The following is a 25,125-nucleotide window of genomic DNA, read 5'->3' as shown; positions in this document are numbered from 1 at the left end:
AGGCACTCCGTTATCTCCAGCCATGCTGCTCTGGCTGTACTTTATTGAGAGTTGGCCATCTTCCAGAGGGCCATCCTTCACTGCAGGACTTTCTGCAGCAGAACCTCCAACACCTGATTGCTAAATGAGACCCAGCAGAAAGGCAGATTTTAGGGTAACCAGGAGCCCTTTAAGAGCTGATAGCACTGGAAATCCCACCCTAACCTCTGACCAGCAGGTCATGTGCTCAGCACTGGGAATGCAATTAAAATATTTAAACTAGCTAACTTTGCATTATCAGGCACAGTCGGCCCGTTTGCTAGCATGCTTATGCAGTGCCTGACTTGCAGCAGTCCTGAGACCACTATGCCCCATAGTGCATACGTGTAAACCTACAAAACTCGGAAACGCGGCAGATTAAATCATGACAAGTTCACATCCCACTACACTCTCATTGATGAATGTTTTAGAGTATTGTAAATGAAATTATCTGCAAAGACAGACTTACTTATAGATGGTAATATTTCAGGTGGTGCAGTATTATCTTTACACTATTTAAGAATTGTACTGCCCTCTAATGGTACAAACATCTTGCTACACCATGAAAGCAAACTATTCTGGGCCTGTTGGATGCAGAGCCAAATAAATAAATGATCTCTACATTATCAACTAAAATGGAATTGCCTTATTAGCTTACAGTTAGATAAAAGATTGTGTGCATGAACTCTTGTATATAGCCCACTTAGAACTTGATATACCTATCAATTCCTCCAATAAAAGGCGAAGAGTTACGAAGGTGACTAAAGGTTTTTATTGACTAAATAACAGAGCCCACTCTCGTGGGTGATCCGATCCAAGCAGGAGGAATACCAGCCAGTCGCTCACCTTTATACCTGGCCTGGTGGGTGGAGCCAAGGCGGAGTCGGCAGTGGTCATCCCAGGTATAGCAGTGTGGCAAGAGGCGACCTCGTACCGTGATACAATAGTGGTCAGTGATACAGTTATAACGAACAGTGGTGAACAGTGCTAACTACTAACAGTGATACGATAGTGAACGTGGTTTACCACATTCACCCCTTGTTTAGAATGAAGTCCGGCGGGGTGAAGTGTACTACCAATTCTGGTAGGTCAGTCTGTCCGGAGGCTTCGTAAGCCTCTCCGATCGCCGCAGCGGTGGTGTTGCCTTATCCGGTGCTGGTGCCTTATCCGGTGTTGATGCTGGTGTTTGCGTGGTCGGCGAGGGCTCGTGGGGTTCCGGCATGCCGTCTACCTGGGCTGAGGTTGGGGGGGGTGGTGGCGGTGTTTCCGGATCGGCTGAGGGTGCGAGGTCTCGTAGGGAGACAGTGTCCTCCCGCCCGTCTGGGTACGCCACGTAGGTGTACTGGGGGTTGGCGTGCAGGAGGTTCACCCTCTCGACCAGGGGGTCCGTTTTATGGGCCCTCACGTGTTTCCGCAGCCAGACCGGCCCCGGGGCGGTCAGCCAGGTTGGTAGAGTGGTTCCCGTAGTCGACTTCCTGGGGAAAACGAACATTCGTTCATGGGGGGTGGTGTTAGTGGCCGTGCAAAGTAATGACCGGATGGAGTGCAGCGCTGTCGGGAGGACTTCTTGCCAGCGGGAGGTTGGGAGGCCCTTAGACTTTAAGGCTAAGAGGACGGCCTTCCATACCGTCGCGTTCTCTCTTTCCACCTGACCGTTACCTCTGGGGTTGTAGCTGGTGGTCCTGCTTGCTGCAATACCTCTCTCTAGGAGGAATTGCCGGAGTTCCTCGCTCATGAAGGAGGAGCCCCGGTCGCTGTGTATATAGTTCGGGAACCCGAACAAGGCGAAGAGGGCATTCAGGCACTTAATGACCGTGCTACTGGTCATGTCGGGGCAGGGGAAGGCAAAGGGGAAACGGGAGTACTCATCAACGATGTTGAGGAAGTACACATTACGGTCAGAGGACGGGAGGGGCCCCTTAAAGTCGATGCTCAGGCGCTCGAAGGGGCGGGTGGCCTTGATCAGGCTTGCTCGGTCCGGCCTATAGAAGTGCGGTTTGCACTCCGCACAGGTCTGGCAGTTCCTGGTCATGGTCCTGACCTCCTCGATGGAGTAGGTCAGGTTGCGGGCCTTAATGAAATGGTAGAGTCTGGTGACTCCGGGGTGGCAGAGCTGGTCGTGGAGGGTCTGAAGCCTATCGATATGCGCGCTGGCGCATGTCATTCGTGAAAGGGCATCAGGGGATTCGTTCAGCTTGCCTGGCCGGTACAAGATCTCATAATCGTAGGTGGAGAGCTCGATTCTCCATCTCAAAATCTTGTCATTCTTGATTTTGCCCTTCAGCTTGTTATTAAACATGAAAGCCACCGAACGCTGGTCGGTGAGGAGGGTAAATCGTTTGCCTGCCAGGTAGTGCCTCCAGCGCCGTACTGCCTCCACGATCGCCTGGGCCTCTTTCTCGACCGATGAATGTCGGATCTCGGGGCCCTGTAGGGTCCTTGAGAAGAAGGCCACTGGCCTCCCCTCCTGGTTTAGGGTGGCGGCTAAGGCGAAGTCGGATGCGTCGCTCTCCACCTGGAAGGGGATGGACTCGTCCACTGCGTGCATCGTGGCCTTGGCTATGTCTCCCTTAATGAGGGAGAAGGCCGCGCACGCCTCCTCCGTGAGGGGGAAGGAAGTGGCTTTCAGGAGGGGTCTGGCTTTGTCCGCGTAATTGGGTACCCATTGGGCATAGTAGGCGAAAAGCCCCAGGGTTCTCCTAAGTGCTTTAGGGCAGTGGGGGAGGGGTAGCTCCATGAGGGGGCGCATTCTTTCTGGGTCGGGGCCGATGATTCCGTTCTCCACTACGCAGCCGAGGATGGCAAGGCGCGTGGTGTTAAACACGCATTTCTCCTTATTGTAGGTGAGGTTCAGCCGTTGGGCCGTACGGAGGAATTTCTCCAGATTCGCGTCATGTTCCTGCCGGTCGCGGCCGCAGATAGTGACGTTGTCTAGGTAGGGGAATGTAGCCTGCAGTTCGTTCTGGTCAACCATCTGGTCCATCTCCCTTTGGAAGACCGAGACCCCATTAGTGACACCGAAGGGGACCCTAAGGAAGTGGTATAGGCGCCCATTCGCCTCGAAGGCGGTATACTGGCGGTCCTCAGGGTGGATAGGGAGTTGGTGGTAGGCCGACTTCAGGTCGATGGTCGAGAATACTTTATACTGTGCAATCTGATTGACCATGTCAGATATGCGGGGGAGGGGGTATGCGTCCAGCTGGGTATATCTGTTTATGGTCTGGCTGTAGTCGATGACCAGGCGGTTTTTATCGCCGGTCTTTACGACTACGACCTGGGCACGCCAGGGGCTGCTGCTCCCCTCGATAATGCCCTCTTTCAGGAGGCGCCGCACCTCAGAGCTAAAGAAGGCTCTGTCCCCGGCGCTATACCGCCTGCTCTTGGTAGCGACGGGTTTGCAGTCAGGGGTAAGGTTAGCAAACAGAGAGGGTGGCGGGACCTTGAGGGTGGAGAGGCTGCAGGTGTTACGCGGTGGGCGGTTTAACGTTTGCTGGTTGTTGACTGTGAGTGGGGGGAGGGGTCCACCGTATGCTAGGGTTACGCTTTGGAGGTGGGATTGGAAGTCCAGCCCTAGTAGGACGGCAGCGCAGAGATGGGGGAGGACGAGGAGTTTAAAGTTTTTATACTCCATGCCCTTAACCGACAGGGTCACGACACAGTAGCCGCTGATGTCCGTGGCGTGGGACCTCGATGCCATCGAGATTCGGCTGCGCGTTGGTAGGACAGAGAGGGAGTAGTGGCTCACCGTGTCTGGGTGGATGAAGCTCTCCGTGCTTCCGCTGTCGAACAGGCAGGTCGTGGCGTGGCCGTTCACTTTGATGTCCATCATTGACTTGGACAGATGGTGCGGGCGGGCTTGGTCCAGGGTGACGGAAGCTAGTGTGTAGCTGAGCGAGTCGTTGTCATCTGCGGGCGAGGCGGTCGGGCGTGGTGAGTAAAATGGCGTCTCCCACGAGGTAGGGCAAAATGACGGAGAAGATGGCTGCCCCCATAGCTCACATGAGGCACTATTGGGGTCGGTTGCCTTAATCAAAGATGGCCGCCCCCATGACTCATGTGTGGGGATGCTGGCCTCAGTTGCCCTAAACAAAGATGGCCACCCCATGACTCATGTGTGGGGATGCTGGCCTCAGTTGCCCTAAACGAAGATGGCCGCCCCCATAGTTCGCATGCGGCACTGCTGGCCTCTGAGGATCCGCTCCTGCAGGCCTTGGAGAAGTGGCCTTTCTTCAGGCAGGTTTTGCATATGGAGTTCTTGGCTGGGCAGCGCGACCTCGGGTGCTTCTCCTGGCCACAAAAAAAACAGCCGGCGGCCCGATGTCGGGGCCGGTGCCGGGGGTGGCGGGGCCGGTCGGGCCCGGGACGCCGACGCAGAGGTAGGTCCCGGGGGCGGCGCTGGGAAGGGTGCTGTGGTAGGGGTCGGGCCCGAGTCCCAGGGTCGCGAGCAGTACCTGGTGAATGCTTCCTGATCTTGGTGGGCCACTTCCAGGGAGATAGCGAGGGCTTCAGCTTTTTCCATGCTGAGGTCTTTAGCTTCCAGCAGTCTTTGCCGTGAGTACTCGGACCGTAGGCCTTTCAGGAATGCGTCGCGGATATTATCTTCAGTATTTTCGGCTGCCGACACCGATTTAAAGTCACAGTTCCTGGCGAGTGCATATAGCGCCTGTGAGAATTCGGCTACTGATTCTCCTGGCTGTTGCGGCCGTGATCTTAGGAGGTGCCTAGCGTACATGTAGTTTACCGGGGTCCGGTACTTCTGTTTCAGCAGGTTGATGGCGGTCTCGTAGGTAGTCATGTCCTCGATGAGAGTGTATACTCTCGGGCTCAGTTGTGCCTGCAGGACACTTAGTTTGGATGCCTGAGGGACGCTGGATTCTCTCAGGTATGATTCGAAGCAGAGCAGCCAGTGTTTAAAGTCTGCGGCTGAGTTTGCTGCTCGTGGGTTCAGGTCCAGGTACGGCGGTCTGAGGGCTCGCAGCCAAGCTGGCTGGTGTGGCTGTGCTCCTGGGAGCTGCGCTGGTGGCTCCTCCGCCGGTTGTGACTCGTTGTCGGACATCATTAAATTTAGTCAATAAAATTGATATACCTATCAATTCCTCCAATAAAAGGCGAAGAGTTACGAAGGTGACTAAAGGTTTTTATTGACTAAATAACAGAGCCCACTCTCGTGGGTGATCCGATCCAAGCAGGAGGAATACCAGCCAGTCGCTCACCTTTATACCTGGCCTGGTGGGTGGAGCCAAGGCGGAGTCGGCAGTGGTCATCCCAGGTATAGCAGTGTGGCAAGAGGCGACCTCGTACCGTGATACAATAGTGGTCAGTGATACAGTTATAACGAACAGTGGTGAACAGTGCTAACTACTAACAGTGATACGATAGTGAACGTGGTTTACCACAGAACTACAGTAGCATTTTACTAACAAAATTTTAACTGTTTGCTGCTGTTTTTAGTTTGTCAAAAAGTACCAAAATTCTATGATGTTGTGCCCGTATAATTCTGTTATTAAATGCAATCACAAAACATTAAGGGTATCATTTTGTGTAATGTGCATTAACAAAATGTTACCAAATATCATTCTGTGTGGCTGCTTAAAGGAGAAAGACTTTGTTTTTGAATGATCTTTCTTTGCAGGGCTCCTCTATAAAACTCATAAGTTCTCTGATGAGAACTCATCCTGCACTAGCTTGTGAAGTGGACACATTGGGCAATGTTGAGGAGACATGAGGAGGACATTCAGCACACCCACTACACAGCATGGTGATCTCTGGCTACCAGTTCTTAGCTGTGTGTTTTTCTTTTATATAAGTGTCTCTAAGAACATTGTGTAGTAATCGGAAGAAACTTTAAAAAAAAAGATGAAACTCTAAAACAAATCAATTTCTAGGCGACCAGTAAACGGAGATTCCTACCCTGTAAGGTGGATATGCTAAGAGGGATGCCCACTGTCAGACATCGCTTGGTGCAGCTGCTCTAGAAGCTAGTGAAGCAAATGGATGTTAATACGACACCACTGAGAACCCCCCATGAACAAAGATTATTGGCAACCAACAACTTAAAAATATAATCAGCAGTGTAGTACTTTAGAACTTCCTCTTGCTGAGTTAAGAAATGCAACTGTAAGGTTGTGAAGATGTGCCATGCGGAGGTCTACTGCTTAATGGTGCAGTCGGGTATGTGCAGTGTACACCGATCATAGATTGTTAAAGACCTTTGTGCTGGGGGAGTAGAGTGCATACAGGTAGGGGGAACTGGAATTAACTGGAATTGTTGTTCCATGATAAAAGAGAGGTGTTTGAACACATTGGGTAAAAAGAAAAAGGAGTCACATGTTATTAGAATGGGTTTACTGAAAGTCATATGTCTTTCTGATCTTTCAGCATTGGGTAGAAGGATTAAGAGCCATTGTTCACAACTTCAAAGCTAACAATGTCTGCCCTATGACGTGCCTCAATAAGCAGTTAAGTTACACCTATACCATTTCCTTATTTAAATTGTATTAACTACTGATGTGATTGTCTTGTATTGAATTTACTTTATTAGTCATGCACTCTAAAATTCTGCTTGTAAGTACTTTATTCAATGATATGTCAAATGTTTATTAATTCTCACATTCATGTACACTAAGACTGGATTACGTAAAAAATGTAGAACTAAGCAAATGAGGAATCAGTTTGAGACTAGTCCCTTGAAATTGGATACTTCTAACGTTAAATCTATATTCATATAAAATTGCTTTAATAGCTGCATTAAAATTGCAGACACTGGGAATTTAATGCAAAAGCATTAAACGTTTGTGCACTAATATTTGAAGAGCCTGATTTCAAGGCCTTTATTACATGAAATTCTGGCCTAGTTTCAATAATGCTATGATACAACTGGAGGTAATTTTCTGGTATGTACTAGAAAGGGTGTCTGCTGCCAGCACCTACTCAGAAAATGACCACTCTTTTTGGTTCATTGAGGAGCATTAAACACCCAGGGAGGATGATGGGCACCTAGGATCATAGGGTAAAGGGTGCTTAGCCCTTCATGGTACTGAGGACTTGGAATTAGTGTACCATGCACTGTACCTTGGGAACGAAGCACTCAGTGATGATGGGGAATACTGAGCACTTGAGATGAACTTGACTATTCATCATTCACCTCTTGGAGTGCTTACTGCTCCCTTTCTGATTCCTTACATACTTTGAGTGTTCACTGGCCTCAGCGTTTCAGTGTTCACAGTTTTCAGTTCCCCACCTCCAACCAAGTGTTCTCACATTCTACCCTGTTCGAGTGCACTCATGCGGCAGATTGCACCCCCATCCCCATTTTTCTGCAGATTGCAACCCCATCCCCTTTCTGACAAATCCCAGACCTTATTATTCCCAGGCCCCACATCCCTTCTTCTAAATGTTCCCAGACCTCTTTCCCCGAGTATTCCTTGGGGATAGCAATGCCGGGTACTGAGCACTTGAACGATGGGCAGGAGTGCAGTACACAGCAGGACCCTGGAGAAGAGTGCAGGGGCCTGACAGACAGGTGGTGCAGGCGACTGGGAATGGTTGTGGAGATCAGAATGTTGGTGTTGCAGGAATTGGAGAACCAGCAGCTGGGCAAGTGAAGCAGCTGGTCTGGAATTTGGGACTGCTGTTGGGAGTTGGGGAAAATTTTAGATAGTTGCAAATCCTTTTTCATTAAAGTCCTTTCATATTCATTTTATTTCAATTATATTGATGTCAAGACTTTTTGCAAAAATCCAAATCTTCCCCTAATTTTTTTGTCTGCTGAATTTCTGTTGGTTATAAATAGCAGTTTGCTTCAAGTTATACCTGGCTACAAATGGCCAAGTACCACAAATAGGTTTTCTCTTGAGTCCATCTTCCTGCACGGGCAGCACGGTGGCATAGTGGTTAGCACTGTTGTCTCACAGCGCCAGGGACCCGGGTTCAAATCTGGCCTCGGGTGACTGTCTGTGTGGAGTTTGCACATTCTCCCCGTGTTTTCTCCGGGTGCTCCGGTTTCCTCCCACAGTTCAAAGATGTGCGGGTTAGGTTGATTGGCCATGATAAAAATTGGCCCTTAGTGTTAGGGGGGATTAAATACGTGGGGTTACGGGGTTACAGGGATAGGGCTTGGGTGGGATGGCTGTCGGTGTAGGGACCAGGTGCTAGGGTTTGGATGATCAGCCATGATCTCGTTGAATGGCGGAGCAGGCTCGAAGGGCCGAATGGCCTACTCCTGCTCCTAGTTTCTATGTTTCTATGCCCAACATGTTTGGGATTACTATCGCAGCCGCTCACGTGGCTTCAAGTTAAGCATCACTGTTTCCTTCCTGTTCTCTCGTCCACACTTAATAAGGAATAACATGGATGATTTTTTTTTCCTTTCAGCTGGATGAGGTTATCATTTCTGACAAATGTAAATGGAAAAATTCCAGTAAGGAGGTGAGATATATTTTTTAAAATGCACATTATTGGTCTTTCTCAGGAACAATAATCGGTGCATTTTGGAAGCGAACACAGGGCAAGTGCTAATCCAAGTGTACAGAGGGGACCGAAGTGGTGGAAAAAATGAGTACTTGTGTTAAATGAACATTCTACAGCATACTGCCTTTGCAAATTTAACTCGTTTCTCAATAAAGGAAAGACTCCTTTACTGCTAACACTAATTCTAAATATATTTCAGACTATAGGTCAGAAAGACCTCAGAATACATCTGGGGTAAATTTCCGCAGGGGTTTTCCTAATCATTCGCTTTATCTTTGGTGGAAGAGCCGTGGAAACCCTATAAACACTATGTACGTTGTTTGCTGGGGCTTCAGGAAGTTGCAGCGGGTGAGCTGGAGAACCCCTGCGGAAATTCGTCCCACCCTTGCCAGCCCGGTATTGTATACAGGTCCAGGTTAGGGACTGTAATGCTCAGGCCAAATTGAGATGAGTTCAAGCCCAAATCAGTCCAAAATTGACCAATTCAAACATATTCTGTTAACTTTAACAGCAACGAGTAGAAATGCTAATTCACTTTTCTGCTGGCTGAGTTTATCTATAGGCTTTTGTTATCCTTACCGGCAGAAACCTGGCTAATCAAGACTCGCCTGTTTTAATATCATTCAGCGCAAAACCTACCGGGCTAGAAATTTGTCTCGGGTGAGTGGCGCAAAACGGGCAGCATTGGTATATGGAACTGAATATCGGGCACTGCGTATAACAGGCGGCCGATCCGATACCGCCCGCTCTGCACCACCGCCCGAGACAAATTTCTAGCCCACCATATCTTTCATTGAAAGCTGATCAACAAGTCCTGAATAAACGACAGCAGATTTTCAATTTTAAAAAAAAGGTGCCACCCAGTTCACTACCCTTTGGGGTAGATTTTCCCGAACCTGTCGGGAAGAAGGCGGGACTTCCCCTTTCGGGTTTTTGACCCGCCTACTTCGACGTCCGGCCAATCCGCGGGATTTTCCCTTGATTGACCTTGTTGAGCCCGCCCAGCGGGCTCAGCAGGCCAATTAAGGGCCACCCGGCAACAGGTGACGTCACAGACTGAAATTTCATCTGTCAAGAGTTCTTGACAGATGAAATATCAGTGCTTCACAGCTGTTTGAAGCTGTCAAACACTGACAGTCTGAGTTCTACCATGAGTCATTCTGCACAGACTCAGTTAGAACTCTTACCGGCACTCAAAGCTGAAGGCTGTCACTTTTCACAGATCGCAGCCATTCAGCTTTAAGTACCGGCTGAGTGATGCACAAACGACGGCTACAGGAAGAAAGGCTGTGAAGGTAAGTACAGGTAAGTAAAAGTTCTTTACACACTTTAGACACACCAAACACACTTACCTTTGCACTCATGCACCCATCACTCACCTGAGCGCCAACATCGCGACCCCTCCAACTCCTTCAACCCGACGGCCCGCCTGCTCTAACCTCGTGTGGTTTGGAGCCGTCGGGAAACCCACACGAAACCCCTCAAAATAGGGATTAGGCTAAAAACTGCCTGTTAACTACCTGTTAACAGGCAGTTAATTGGCACTAATCCCTTCCCGCCTGGTTTCAGCGGGTCCCAGTGCGGGGCGGGTACCCGCCGCCCCTAAAACTTACGTGGGGCGGGGTTTTGGGCGGGATGGTGTCGGCACCCCCAAATTCGGTTTTTCCCCCCCCCCACACGCCTGAAACCCTGCCAGACGGCTCCACGAAAATCTAGCCCTTTTTGTGGGATGGGGTAGAAAATTGCAATAAAGGGAAAATCTGATGACTTAAACTTATTTCTCTTTTTCACTAGTTCTAACAGTCTTATCTGCCGATGTTGCTGTTAAACAACAGCAGAAGACATTCCCCACTGAAATAAATTGTGACTTTCGGTTGGGGTACCAACATTCTTTGTGCTGAGCTTAATGGGCTACTTCCTATTTCAATTTGTTTAAAGGATGCATATAACAGGAGATAATGGCCGGATTTTCCGGGGCCTGTGACCGCGTACGCGCGACATACGCGGCCGTAAGTGCCCCGCAAGTTCCGGGTTTCTGCATACGATGCGCATGTGCGAAAACCCGGAATTTGCAATTTCAGCTTGACAGATCGTATGAATCGGAAGCAAAAAGGAACATTCGCTGGCGCAGGGTTGGGCTATTTGCCCACCTACTGCCCAGCGAAGGCCCTGAAACACTCATGTCTGGTAAAAGCAGGCATAAATAAATATTTTAAAAATCATTTAAACATTCAAAAACCTTTAAAATTAGTTTAGGTTATTTTTGGCCCCTTTAAAAATGTTTAAATTTATTTTTCAAAAAATTAAAAATTTGTTTTAAATGTTTAATTAAATTGTATTTTAATTAATGTTAAACATCATGATTTATTTTTATTTAGGTTGTGTGAAAATGTATTTTTTATGTCATTCTCATTAAGCTTATGGGGATTCTGTACATAAATGGAATCCCCATAAACATAATAGGAATCGCCCTTTGTCATTGGTTGGGCTGGGCCACGTGATCCCATAGGACACTTGCGAACCGCATGCGCCCCGGGATACGTGGGCTTTTATGCAGGCAAACACCTGCAGGTCCAGGACCACAAGAGTCCGAAGATACGGAGGCACCAGGTAGGTGCGTACTATTCTTGCAGATCGGGGGCCTTCGCCGCGGGAAGCCCCTGTCCGCAATTTCAGGTCCAATACAATTTAAATTGATCTCAGTGTTTCCTGTTTATTTTAAAATAAACTTATAATTCATTTGCAATTGTTACATAAACCATCACATTAAAAAGAGTAGAGATATTAGTTGGTGTAATACTGCAATCATTACCAGATGATACACTTCATTGACCTTATTAGGTACATAATCCTGACTCTCAAATGATCTGTGTTGGAATGGCAAACATTTCCATGGAACAGGCTTGCAAGCTGGTTTTTAATGCAAACTGTTAGATAAACTGTGCGACTGCTTCACTACTAACTGCATGCTTGTGAGGCACAGGTATAACACCCAGTAGCTATTTTAAGGAGGAAGTTGTGGATTTTGAAACCAAATTGCCATTCCCATTATGGACCAAAACTACACAAAGCAAAATGTATAAAGGCACTGTGCAACCAAAAATGGTTGTAAATATGTGTGGGTAGGAGACACCATGCCAGCCCTGGTGAATCCTGTGAGGGTGAGAGACTCCATCCAGTAGAGGTGAGTCCTGTGTGAGGGAAGAGACTCTATTCCATTAGAGGTGAGACCTGTGTGGACGAGAGACTCTATTCCAGTAGAGGTGAATTCTCTGTGGGTGAGAGATTCTATTCCAGTAGAAGTGGGTCCTGTGTGGGGGAGAGACTCTATTCCAGTAGAGGTGAGTCATGTGTGGGTGAGAGACTCTATTCCAGTAGAGGTGAGTCGTCTGTGGGGACAGACTCTATTCCAGTGGAGCTGAATCCTGAATGGGGGAGACACTATTCCAGTAGAGGTGGGTCATGTGTTGGTGAGAGACTCTATTCCAGTAGAGGTGAGTCCTGTGTGGGTGATGGGCTCTATTCCAGTAAAGATGAGTCCTCTGTGGGTGAGAGATTCTATTCCAGTAGAGGTGAGTCCTGTGTGGGAGAGAGACTCTATTCCAGTAGAGGTGAGTCCTGTGTGGGTGAGAGACTCTATTCCAGTAGAGATGAGTCCTGTGCGGGGGAGAGACTCTATTCCAGTAGAGGTGAGTCCTGTGCAGGGGAGAGACTCAATTCCAGTAGAGGAGAGTCCTGTGCGGGGGAGAAACTCTATTCCAGTAGAGGTGAGTCCTGTGTGGGTAAGAGACTCTATTCCAGTAGAGGTGACTCCTGTGTGGGTGAGGGACTCTATTCCAGTAGAGGTGAGTGCTTTGTGGGTGAGGGGCTCTATTCCAGTAGAGGTGAGTCCTGTGTCAGTGAGAGACTCTATTCCAGTAGAGGTGAGTCCTGTGTGGGCGAGGGGCTCTATTCCAGTAAAGTTGAGTCCTCTGTGGGGGAGACACACTATTCCAGCAGAGGTGAGTCCTGTGTCGGTGAGGGGCTCTATTCCAGTAAAGTTGAGTCCTCTGTGGGTGAGAGACTCTATTCCAGTAGAGGTGAGTCATGTGTGGGTGAGAGACTCTATTCCAGTAGAGGTGAGTCGTCTGTGGGGACAGACTCTATTCCAGTGGAGCTGAATCCTGAATGGGGGAGACACTATTCCAGTAGAGGTGGGTCATGTGTTGGTGAGAGACTCTATTCCAGTAGAGCTGAGTCCTGTGTGGGGGAGAGATTGTATTCCATTAGAGGTGGGTCCTGTGTCAATGAGAGACTCTATTCCAGTAGAGGTGAGTCCTCTGTGGGTGAGAGACTCTATTCCAGGAAAGATTAGTCCTCTGTGGGTGAATGACTTTATTCCAGTAGAGGTGAGTCATGTGTGGGTGAGAGACTCTATTCCAGTAGAGCTGAGTCCTGTGTGGGGGAGAGATTGTATTCCATTAGAGGTGGGTCCTGTGCCAATGAGAGACTCTTTTCCAGTAGAGGTGAGTCCTGTGTAGGTAAGAGACTAGTCCAGCAGAGGTGAGTCCTGTGTCGGTGAGGGGCTCTATTCCAGTAGAGGTGAGTCCCCTGTGGGTGAGAGACTCTATTCTAGTAGAGGTGAGACCTGTGTGGGTGAGAGACTCTATTCCAGTAGAGGTGAGTCCTGTGTGGGTGAGGGGCTCTATTCCAGTAGAGATGAGTCTTCTGTGGGTGAGAGACTCTATTCCAGTAGAGGTGAGTCCTGTGTGGGTAAGGGGCTCTATTGCAGTAGAGGTGAGTCGTGTGTGGGTGAGAGTCTCTATTCCAGTAGAGGTGAGTCCTGTGTGGGTGAGACACTCTATTCCAGTAGAGGTGAGTCCAGTGTGGGTGAGAGACTCTATTCCAGTAGAGGTGAGTCCTGTGTTGATGAGAGACTCTTTTCCAGCAGAGGTGAGTCCTGTGTGGGTGAAAGACACTATTCCAGTAGAGGTGAGTCCTGTGTTGGTGAAAGACACTATTCCAGCAGAGGTGAGTCCTATGTGGGTGAGGGGCTCTATTCCAGCAGAGGTGAGTCCTCTGTGGGTGAGAGACTCTATTCCAGTAGAGGTGAGTCCTGTGTGGGGGAGAGACTCTATTCCAGTAGAGGTGAGTCCTGTGTGGGTGAGGGACTCTATTCCAGTAGAGGTAAGTCCTGTGTGGGGGAGAGACTCTATTCCAGTAGAGGTGAGTCCTGTGTGGGTGAGGGACTCTATTCCAGTAGAGGTGACTGCTTTGTGGGTGAGGGGCTCTATTCCAGTAGAGGTGAGTCCTGTGTCAGTGAGAGATTTATTCCACTAGAGGTTAGTCCTGTGTGGATGAGAGACTATTCCAGTAGAGGTGAATCCTGTGTGGGTAAGAGACTCTATTCCAGCAGAGGTGAGTCCTGTGTCGGTGAGGGGCTCTATTCCAGTTGAGTTGAGTCCTCTGTGGGTGAGACTCTCTATTCAAGTAGAGGTGTGTCATGTGTGGGTGAGAGACTCTATTCCAGTAGAGGTGAGTCGTCTGTGGGGACAGACTCTATTCCAGTGGAGGTGAATCCTGAATGGGGGAGACACTCTATTCCAGTAGAGGTGGGTCATGTGTTGGTGAGAAACTCTGTTCCAGTAGAGGTGAGTCCTGTGTGGGGGGGAGACTCTATTCCAGCAGAGCTGAGTCCTGTGTGCGTGAGAGACTCTATTCCAGTACATGTGAGTCCTGTGTGGGTGAGAGGTTCTATTCCAGTAGAGGTGAGTCCTGTGTGGGGGAGAGATTGTATTCCATTAGAGGTGGGTCCTGTGTCAATGAGAGACTCTATTCCAGTAGAGGTGAGTCCTGTGTTGATGAGAGACTCTTTTCCAGTAGAGGTGAGTCCAGTGTGGGTAAGAGACTATTCCAGCAGAGGTGAGTCCAGTGTGGGTGAGAGACTCTATTCCAGTAGAGGTGAGTCCTGTGTTGATGAGAGACTCTTTTCCAGCAGAGGTGAGTCCTGTGTGGGTGAAAGACACTATTCCAGTAGAGGTGAGTCCTGTGTTGGCGAAAGACACTATTCCAGCAGAGGTGAGTCCTATGTGGGTGAGGGGCTCTATTCCAGCAGAGGTGAGTCCTCTGTGGGTGAGAGACTCTATTCCAGTAGAGGTGAGTCCTGTGCGGGGGAGAGACTCTATTCCAGTAGAGGCAAGTCCTGTGTGGGGGAGAGACTCTATTCCAGTAGAGGTGAGTCCTGTGTGGGTGAGGGACTCTATTCCAGTAGAGGTAAGTCCTGTGTGGGGGAGAGACTCTATTCCAGTAGAGGTGAGTCCTGTGTGGGTGAGGGACTCTATTCCAGTAGAGGTGACTGCTTTGTGGGTGAGGGGCTCTATTCCAGTAGAGGTGAGTCCTGTGTCAGTGAGAGATTTATTCCACTAGAGGTTAGTCCTGTGTGGATGAGAGACTATTCCAGTAGAGGTGAATCCTGTGTGGGTAAGAGACTCTATTCCAGCAGAGGTGAGTCCTGTGTCGGTGAGGGGCTCTATTCCAGTTGAGTTGAGTCCTCTGTGGGTGAGACTCTCTATTCAAGTAGAGGTGTGTCATGTGTGGGTGAGAGACTCTATTCCAGTAGAGGTGAGTCGTCTGTGGGGACAGACTCTATTCCAGTGGAGGTGAATCCTGAATGGGGGAGACACTCTATTCCAGTAGAGGTGGGTCATGTGTTGGTGAGAAACTCTGTTCCAGTAGAGGTGAGTCCTGTGTGGGGGGGAGACTCTATTCTTGTACAGGCGAGTCCTGTGTGGGTGAGAGACTCTATTCCAGCAGAGCTGAGTCCTGTGTGCGTGAGAGACTCTATTCCAGTACATGTGAGTCCTGTGTGGGTGAGAGGTTCTATTCCAGTAGAGGTGAGGCCTGTGTGGGGGAGTGATTGTATTCCATTAGAGGTGGGTCCTGTGTCAATGAGAGACTCTATTCCAGTAGAGGTGAGTCCTGTGTTGATAAGAGACTCTTTTCCAGTAGAGGTGAGTCCAGTGTGGGTAAGAGACTATTCCAGCAGAGGTGAGTCCTGTGTGGGTGAGGGGCTCTATTCCAGTAGAGGTGAGTCCTCTGTGGGTGAGAGACTCTGTTCCAGTAGAGGTGAGTCTTGTGTGGGTGAGAGACTGTATTCCAGTAGAGGTGAGTTCTGTGTGGGTGAAAGACACTATTCCAGCAGAGGTGAGTCCTGTGTGGGTGAGGGGCTCTATTCCAGTAGAGGTGAGTGGTCTGTGGGTGAGAGACTCTATTCCAGTAGAGGTGAGTCCTGTGTGTGTGAGAGACTATTCCAGTAGAGGTGAGTCCTGTGTGGGTGAGAGACTCTATTCCAGTTGAGGTGAGTCCTGGGTGGATGAGAGCCTCTATTCCATTAGAGGTGAGACCTGTGTGGGTAAGAGACTATTCCAGCAGAGGTGAGTCCTGTGTCGGTGAGGGGCTCTATTCCAGTAGAGCTGAGTCATGTGTTGGTGAGAGACTCTATTCCACTAGACCTGTGTCCTGTGTCGGTGAGAGACTCTATTCCAGTAGAGGTGATTCCTCTGTTCGTGAGAGACTCTATTCCAGCAGAGGTGGGTCCTGTGTCGGTGAGAGACGCTATTCCAGTAGAGGTGAGTCCTGTGTCAGTGACAGGCTCTATTCCAGTAGAGGTGAGTCCTATGTGGGTGAGAGACTATTCCAGTAGAGGTGAGTCCTGTGTGGGTAAGAGACTCTATTCCAGCAGAGGTGAGTCCTGTGTCGGTGAGGGACTCTATTCCAGTAGAGGTGAGTCCTGTGTGGGGGGGGAGTCTCTATTCCAGTAGAGGCGAGTCCTGTGTGGGTGAGAGACTCTATTCCAGTAGAGCTGAGTCCTGTGTGGGTGAGAGACCCTATTCCAGTAGAGGTGAGTCCTCTGTGGGTGAGAGACTCTATTCTAGTAGAGGTGAGTCTTGTGTGGGTGAGAGACTCTATTCCAGTAGAGGTGAATCCTGTGCGGGGGAGAGAGTCTATTCCAGTAGAGGTGAGTCCTGTGTTGGTGGGTGTCTCTATTCCAGTCGAGGTGAGTCCTGTGCGGGTGAGAGACTCTAGTCCAGTAGAGGTGAGTGCTTTGTGGGGGAGAGACTCTATTCCAGTAGACGTGTGTCCTGTGTCGCTGAGAGAGTCAATTCCAGTAGAGGTGAGTCCTGTGTGGGTGAGACACTCGATACCAGCAGAGGTGATTCCTGTGTTCGTGAGAGACTCTATTCCAGCAGAGCTGGGTCCTGTGTCGGTGAGAGATGCTATTCCAGTCGAGGTGAGTCCTGTGTGGGTGAGAGACTCTATTCCAGTACAGGTGAGTCCTGTGTAGGTGAGAGACTCTATTCCAGTAGCGGTAAGTCCTGTGTGGGTGAGGGGCTCTATTCCAGTAGAGGTGAGTCCTGTGTCAGTGAGAGACTCTATTCCAGGAGAGGTGAGTCCTGTGTGGGTGAGAGACTATTCCAGTAGAGGTGAGTCCTGTGTGGGTAAGAGACTCTATTCCAGCAGAGGTGAGTCCTGTGCCGGTGAGGGTCTATATTCCAGTAGAGTTGAGTCCTCTGTGGGTGAGACACGCTATTCCAGTAGAGGTGAGTCATGTGTGGGTGAGAGACTCTATTCCAGTAGAGCTGAGTCCTGTGTGGGTGAGAGACCCTATTACAGTAGAGGTGAGCCCTGTGTGGGGGAGAGATTGTATTCCATTAGAGGTGGATCATGTGTTGGTGAGAGACTATTCCAGTTGAGGTGAGTCCTGTGTGGGTGAGACCATCAATTGAACTAGAGGTGAGTCCTGTGTGGGAGAGAGACTCTATTCCAGTACATGTGAGTCCTGTGTGGGTGAGAGACTCTATTCCAGTAGAGTTGAGTTCTGTGTGGGTGAGAGGTTCTATTCCAGTAGAGGTGAGTGCTTTATGCGTGAGGGGCTCTATTTCAGTAGAGCTTAGTCCTGTGTGGGTGAGAGACCCTATTCCAGTAGAGGTGAGTCCTGTGTGGGGGAGAGATTGTATTCCATTAGAGGTGGGTCTTGTGTCAATGAGAGACTCTATTCCATTAGAGGTGGGTCCTGTGTTGGTGAGTGTCTCTATTCTAGCAGAGGTGAGTCCTGTGTGGTTGAGAGACTCTATTCCAGTAGAGGTGAGTCCTGTGTGGGAGAGAGATTCTATTCCAGTACAGGTGAGTCCTTTGTGGGACAGAGAGTCTATTCCAGTAGAGGTGAGTCCTGTGTGGGAGAGAGATTCTATTCCAGTACAGGTGAGTCCTTTGTGGGACAGAGAGTCTATTCCAGTAGAGGTGAGCCCTGTGTGGGTGAGAGACTCTATTCCAGTAGAGGTAAGTCCTGTGTTGGGGAGATACTCTATTCCAGTAGAGGTGACTCTATTCCATTAGAAGTGGGTCCTGTGTTGGTGAGTGTCTCTATTCCATTAGAGGTGATTCATCTGTGGGTAAGAGACTCTATTCCAGTAGAGGTGGGTCCTGTGTCAGTGAGAGGCTCTATTCCATTAGAGGTGGGTCCTGTGTGGGTGAGAGACTCTATTCCAGTAGTGGTGAGTCGTCTGTGGGTGAGAGAGTCTATTCTAGTAGATGTGATTCCTCTGTGGGTGAGAGACCTTATTCCAGTAGAGGAGGGTCCTCATTGGGTAAGAGACTATGGCCTAGAAATTCAGTATAGCCACTTTTGGAGTGGTAAATTCGGGCGGGCGCTAAAGTTAGCGCCCGCCGGAAAGTGGAGGCCACTTCGCCGATATTCAGTAGCTTTGGCCAAGGAGTTTGGGCGAGCGCTGAAACTGGCGTTGCACCCCTATCTTTAGGCGCTAAGCCGGCGGTGCAGAGTGATAACGCCGAGGCCGGGCGCAGCGCAGGTGCGGTCATGTTTTGATTGACAGCAGACACCCTGACGCCGGCCAGCTCTTAAAGGGGGAAGGGTCGACTTGGTCTGCTGCCACGCCCTGGATACTGCAGCCCTCCAGCTAGGCCTGAACACTGCTGCTGGACCCAAATAGCGCCTGAAGCCATGCAGAAGGCCCGTGAACGAGCGCAGCGCTTCTCAGAGCATGCTTTGAGGGTGCTGCTTAGGGGTTTGGAGAAGAGAAGAGATATCTTGTGCCCGGACAGTGGCAAGAAAGCTCCCAAGAGGCTGTACAGGAGAGCCTGGAGGGAAATTGCCCAGAGGGTCACAGCCAACAGCGATGTCCCCAGGACTGGTGACCAATGCCGCAAGAAGTTCAACGACCTCACTCGGTTGGTCAGGGTGAGTACCCTTTCCAGTGTCCTCCTCATCCTTGCATGTGCACCTCACATTATGGGCAAAGGGACCTCAAAGGCCTAATGGCCAGCCCTCCTCCAGCAGCTATGGCACTGGCATGATCATCAGTAGCACTTTCTGCACTTGACACACTGGCCAAGCTATTCGACCATGGGAGGCAGTGCACACAACAACAGGGCACCACACTGTACTTAGAGGCCGTCCTTTCTCTTGCAGGCCAAGCTGGCGCAGAATCTGAAGAGCCGGACTGTCACCGGGGGAGGCCGTGTCCAGTTCCAGGAGCTCAGTGACCTGGAGGAGCGCGTGGCTCGACTCATGCGTGCCCGGGTGATTGGCCCCGTTGCTATTGGAGATGCCGACCCTGTGCTGGGCCCCAATGGTAAGGACATGACCGTTTGGACCTCTCTCGTTCCCCTTGCGCTTCAGATCTACATCCTTTGCCACTGTCCCACCAATGCGCATAATGCCACCACTCATGCCTCCCTCGCTGACGCCCTGTCCTCACTCTAAAGCTACTCTTGCGCCTTCCTGCTTTCAGCTGGTGAGGAGGAGGTCCCTGAAGCCGCGAGTGTCAGTCCCTCGGAAGAGGAGGACGACGAGGACCAAGAGGAAGGCGGCACATCGGGGGAACCCTCATCCGTGCCAGGGGATGGCAATGGAGGGGACACGTCTTGCCTGGAGGAGAGCCAGGGGGAAGTGTTGCAGGGGGGTGTAGCTCCTGTGCCCAGTGGCGTGCAGCCACGCGGGAAGGGTCGGGCAGCACGGCTGCCTTCTCCCCAGAGGGGGGAAGTGTTGCAGGGGAGGGCAGTTGCTGGGCCCAGTGGCGTGCAGCCACGCGGGAAGGGTCGGGCAGCATGGCTGCCTTCTCCCCAGAGGGGGGAAGTGTTGCAGGGGAGGGCAGTTGCTGGGCCCAGTGGCGTGCAGCCACGCGGGAAGGGTCGGCCAGCTCGGCGGCCTTCTCCCCAGAGGGAGAGTCCGGCCTCCAGTCCGAAGATGGTCCTCGCCCAGGAGGTGCGCCTCCTTGATCAAATGTCCGCGGATTCGGAGCGGCGCCACACCGAGTTCATGGGGGTTGTGGGACAGTTGCCTCAGGCCATTGAGTCCCTTGCTCATAGTGTGGCCGATTTAGGAGACTCACAGGCCAGGGGTGTCGAACAACTCGCGGCAGCACAGGACGCGAGTCGAGAGTTCATGAGTGGTGCCGTGCAGACACTGGCTGGTCTGATGCGGGCACAGACCAGGGCAGTACGGGCACTCACTTCTGCCACACTCGCTGTGTCACGGACGCATCGCCAGGGCACCCGCCGCGCTGCTGCAGCACAGCGGTCTGGGCTTCACCAGATTGCTGCGCTTGCTGCAGTGCCAGCCCGGCCGAGTGCCAGTGTCTCTGGCGACCAGCGAGCGCCTGGCATCAGCCAGCTTGCCCCCATTGCTGCAGCCGCCACTGCCACTCCCCCAGCAAAGCTGCGACGAGCTGCTGGAGAGACTGATGCTGCCCAGCCACAGCTGCAGCAGTCAGCAGCCGGCCCCTCCAGGGCCAGAGCTCGTCTAGGCCGACCCCCAAGGGCATCTGCCGTCACGCTTTGTGCCCCTCAGGAGCCTTCCCCCAGCCTTGCAACACCCACAGGGCCCAGGTTGAGGCGGAGCAACAGGTCGGGCAGGGGCCGGAGAAGCCTGCACAAGGACTCGCCCTCTCGGCACACCAAGTAGAGTGTGTTGCCAAATGTTTTTTTAGATGGGGGTGTTTGTGTTCTGTATGGGGGGGTTTGTCTTGGTAAGGCCGAGGATGAAGGCCAATTGGATGGACAAGTTTTGTTATTCCTCCCCAGGTTGTGGGAGTGAGATATGTTTTTGACTGTTTTTTGGGGGTGTTGTCTGTTTTTGTGTTTCATGTGGGAAGGGCCCTGAGTTTGTTAAGTAAAGCTTTTTATTTATTCAGCTTGCCCATGTGTCATGTTTCAAGTGGTTGTTGCGTTAACCGGCTGAGGGCTTGCGGAGCGGCTGCATTCATGTGCATTCATTGCCACAAGCCATTCCCTGAGAGGGGGCCTAGAAGTGTCGTTCAATAAGCCGCCGGCGGACGGCCCTTGGACCTTGTGGCTCCCTCCTGGGCTGGTACTCCTCCTCCTCCTCCTCCTCATGGTCCTCCTGCTCGTCCTCCTGAGGTGGTGGTCCAACGTGAGGTGGCAGTGCCTGAGTCCTGCGGATAGCCAGGTTGTGCAGCATGCAGTAAACGACGACGAACTGGGAGACTCTATCCGGCGAATACTGTAGAGATCCGCCGGAACGATCCAGGCAGCGGAACCGTTGCTTGAGGACGTCAATCGTTTGCTCTATGATGTTCCTTGTGGCTTGATGGCTTTCGTTGTATGCCTCCTCAGCAGGGGTCCTGGGCGCGCGGAGCGGGGTCATGAGCCATGTACACAAAGGCTAGCCCTTGTACCCGATAAACCATCCCCTTGGGGGAGGCTGTGCCTGGAACATGTCAGCCACAGTAGTCTGGCGCAGGATAAATGCATCGTGGCTGCTTCCTGGAAAGCGGGCATTGACAGCTAGGATGCGCTGCCTGTGGTCACACACCAGCTGTACATTGAGGGAATGGTAGCCCTTCCGGTTGCGGTAATCCTCGGCATTGTCGATAGGTGCCCGCATAGCCACATGCGTGCAGTCAATGGCGCCCTGCACCATGGGGAAGTCGGCGATCCTGGCAAAACGGACTGCACGCTGCTCCTGCCTCTCTAGGGTCATGGGGAAGGAGATGAATTGGTGTCTCCTTGTGAAAAGGGCATCGGTGACCTGCCGGATGCAGCGATGCACGGCGAACTGGGAGATGTTCGCTATGTCCCCAGCAGCGGCTTGGAAGGAGCCGCTTGCAAAGAAGTTCAGAGCCGCCGTGACCTTCACTTCCACCGACAGAGACGTCCTGCACATCAGCTGTGGACGCAGATCTCTGTGAAGCAGCTGGCAGATCTCTGCAACCACCTCCCTTCTGAAGCGCAGCCTCTTAACACAATGCGCGGCAGTCATGGTGAGATAGGACACCTGCTGCCGGTATTCCCTGAGTGGGTAAGGCCTACGTTGCCGACGCCTGATGGCCCCTCTGCGTCTAGGCATGGCTGCCCCTCTCACACAGCGTCTGCGAGCCCTTCGCACATAATGCTGGAACTGAGGGTTGGAACCCCATGCAGCCCCCATAATATACTTGCAAACAGTGAAATCACAATGAGTCAAATTTCCAAGCTCTGGCCAGAAGCCAAAAATACCTCCTATGTTGTCCCAAATCAGTAAGGTCTGTTCCTTGGTCTCTGTCCAGAAATCCAAAGCACTAAAGTCATTGCAGCAAAATGGCTGGCCTTTATAGTCCAGTCTGAGTGCCCTTTAATTAGCGCTCCCCGAGGCCGGCAGGGCCTCTGCTGCGTTCCACTTCACAGTTCTTAACAGCGCCACGCCCACATTGGGCGGGCGCCACTGAAGTTCCGGTTTGGGGCGCACAAACAGTGTTGCACGACGAAATGACGTCATAAGCTGCGCGCGCAGCTGAGCGGGTGCAAACACTTTGCGCTGGCGCTAAATGTCAACTGTAGTTGGGCGTAGGTGCAGATCGGCCTGCGCCCGGGCGCTAAGTGCCTAGCGCTTGAAATCTACTCCTCTTATGGCGCTAATGGCTGGCGAACGCAACTGAATTTCTAGGCCTATATTCCATTAGAGGTGGGTCCTGTTTTTGTGAGAGACTTTATTCCGGTAGAAGTGAGTCCTGTGTGGGTGCGAGACGCCATGTGTAGAGGTGAGTCCTGTGTGGGGGAGACCATCTATTCCAGTAGAGGTGAGTCCTGTGTGGGTGAAAAACTCTATTCCAGTAGAGGTGAGTCCTGTGTGGGTGAGAAACTCTATTCCAGTAGAGGTGAGTCCTGTGTGGGTGAGAAACTATTCCAGTAGAGGTGAGTCCTGTGTGTGTATGAGACCATCACTTCAACTAGAGGCGAGTCCTGTGTGGGAGAGAGACTCTGTTCCAGTAGAAGTGAGTCCTTTGTGGATGAGAGACTCTATTCCAGTAGAGGTGAGTACTCTGTGTGTGACGGACTCTATTCCAGTAGAGGGGAGTCCTGTGTGGGGGAGAGACACTATTCCAGTAGAGGTGGGTCCTGTGTCGGGGAGAGACTCTATTCCAGTAGAGGTGGGTCCTGTGTGGGGGAGAGACTCTATTCCAGTAGAGGTGAATCCTGTGTGGGCGAGAAACTTGATTCCAGTAGAGATGAGTCCTGTGTGTGTGTGAGACCATCAATTCAACTAGAGGCGAGTCCTGTGTGGGAGAGAGAGTCTATTCCAGTAGAAGTGAGTCCTCTGTGGGAGAGAGAGTCTATTCCAGTAGAGGTGAATCCTCTGTAGGTAACAGAGTCTATTCCATTAGAGGTGAGCCCTGTGTGGTTGAGAGACTCTATTCCAGTAGAGGTGAGTCCTGTGTGGATGACAGACTCTATTCCATTAGAGGTGAGTCCTGTGTGGGTCGGAGACTCTATCCCAGCGGAGGTGAGTCCTGTGTGGGTGAGGGGCTCTTTTCCAGTAGAGAGGAGTCCTTTGTGGGTGAGAGACTTTATTTCAGTAGAGGTGAGTCCTGTGTGGGTGAGAGACTGTATTCCAGTAGAGGTGAGTCCTGTGTGGGAGAGAGACTCTATTCCAGTAGAGGTGAGTCCTGTGTGGATGAGAGCCTCTATTCCAGTAGAGGTGAGTCCTGTGTGGGTAAGAGTCTCTATTCCAGCAGAGGTGAGTTCTGTGTGGGTGAGGGGCTCTATTCCAGTAGAGATGAGTCCTCTGTGGGTGAGAGACTGTATTCCAGTAGAGGTGAGTCCTGTGTGGGAGAGATATTCTATTCCAGTAGAGGGGAGTCCTGTGTGGTGGAGAGATTCTATTCCAGTAGAGGGGAGTCCTGTGTGGTGGAGAGATTCTATTCCAGTAGAGGTGAGTCCTGTGTGGGAGAGATATTCTATTCCAGTAGAGGGGAGTCCTGTGTGGGGGAGAGATTCTATTCCAGTAGAGGTGAGCCCTTTGTGGGGCAGAGACTCTATTCCAGTAGAGGTGAGTCCTGTGTGGGTGAGTGACTCTATTCCAGTAGAGGTGAGTCCTCTGTGGGTGAGTGACTCTATTCCATTAGAGGTGAGTCCTGTGTTGATGTAGTAAAGGTGAGTCCTGTGCGGTTGAGACACTCTATTCCAGTAGTAATGTTTCCTCTGTGGGTGAGAGACTCTATTCCAGCAGAGGTGGGTCCTGTGTTGGTGAGAGAGTCTATTCCAGTAGAGGTGATTCCTCTGTGGGTGAGAGAGTCTATTCCAGTCGAGGCGATTCCTCTGTGGGTGAGAGAGTCTATTCCAGTAGAGGTGATTCCTCTGTGGGTGAGAGAGTCTATTCCAGTAGAGGTGATTCCTCTGTGGGTGAGAGAGTCTATTCCAGTAGAGGTGATTCCTCTGTGGGTGAGCGGGAATTTCAGCGGCGGCAGTGGGGCTATAAAAGGCTCCAAGAGACCAGGTAGTCCTCACAGCGTCGGCAGGAATTTCAGCGGCGGCAGAGCGACTACAAAAGGCTCCAAGAGACCAGGTAGACCTCACAGCGTCGGCGGGAATTTCAGCGGCAGCAGCGGGGCTATAAAAGGCTCCAAGAGACCAGGTAGGCCTCACATCATACTGATCTCCAATCTCACAGAGAGGGAGAGAAGTAAAAAGTAATCGAAGTGTGACGTCACCAGAAAGCAGGTAAGTGATTGGTTGGTGAGTATTTCTCTCTTGTTAAACTTTAACTCTGTGGTTTATAGTTTCTAAGCTCTCTGTGGTGTAGCGGGGACTGTTTGTAAACCAGGAGCCTTAAATATATCATTTAACTGTAGTGAAATTTTGGGGATTGATTTGATTTAATTTAATTGCAATTAACTAAAGGGTAAGTCATGGCAGGACAGCCCGGTGCCGTGGTATGCTCCTCCTGCGATATGTGGGAACTCAGGGACACTTCCTGTGTCCCTGACAACCATTTTTCAGGAAGTGTGTCCAGCTGCAGCTACTGGCAGACCGCATTGTGGTGCTGGAGCTGCGATTGGATTCATACTGGACCATTCGCAATGCTGAGGACGTCGAGAATAGCACGTTTGATCAGTTGGTCACACTGCAGGCAAAGGTTGGACAGGCAGAAAGGGAATGGGTGACCAACAGACAGAGTACTAGGCACAGGCAGGTAGTGCAGGGGTCCCCTGTGGACATCCCCCTCTCAAACAGATACAACACTTTGAGTACTGTTGGGGGGATGGCTTATCAGAGGAAGGCAGCAGCAGCCAACTTCCTGGCACCAGGGGTGGTTCTGCTGCACAGGACAGGAGGAAAAAGAGGGGTAGAGCTATAGTAATA

The 25,125-nt window shown here is 51.1% G+C and overlaps 1 protein-coding gene across 3 annotated transcripts in view; it reads left to right on the top strand.

The window, feature by feature from the left end:
* Nucleotides 1-25,125, top strand: part of LOC147121444 (1-phosphatidylinositol 4,5-bisphosphate phosphodiesterase beta-4-like) — a 911,912-nt gene that overhangs the window by 528,612 nt on the left and 358,175 nt on the right. For all 3 annotated transcript variants that reach the window (XR_015077544.1, XM_085981700.1, XM_085981698.1), the window contains exons 8-9: nt 6,397-6,476; nt 8,392-8,445. Coding sequence is in view for 2 of the 3 variants with exons in the window: in XM_085981700.1 (XP_085837826.1) it covers nt 6,397-6,476; nt 8,392-8,445 (134 nt within the window). In the remaining variant the exon portion in view is untranslated. The remainder of the gene's footprint in view (nt 1-6,396; nt 6,477-8,391; nt 8,446-25,125) is intronic.

This window comes from Somniosus microcephalus, chromosome 3 (assembly GCF_052327205.1).
Source record: "Somniosus microcephalus isolate GS21.2 chromosome 3, FLI_Smic_1.0, whole genome shotgun sequence".
Classification (NCBI taxonomy): domain Eukaryota; kingdom Metazoa; phylum Chordata; class Chondrichthyes; order Squaliformes; family Somniosidae; genus Somniosus; species Somniosus microcephalus.
The sequence above is the reverse complement of the archived record's forward strand: the minus strand, read 5'-3'. Positions and strand labels throughout refer to the sequence as shown.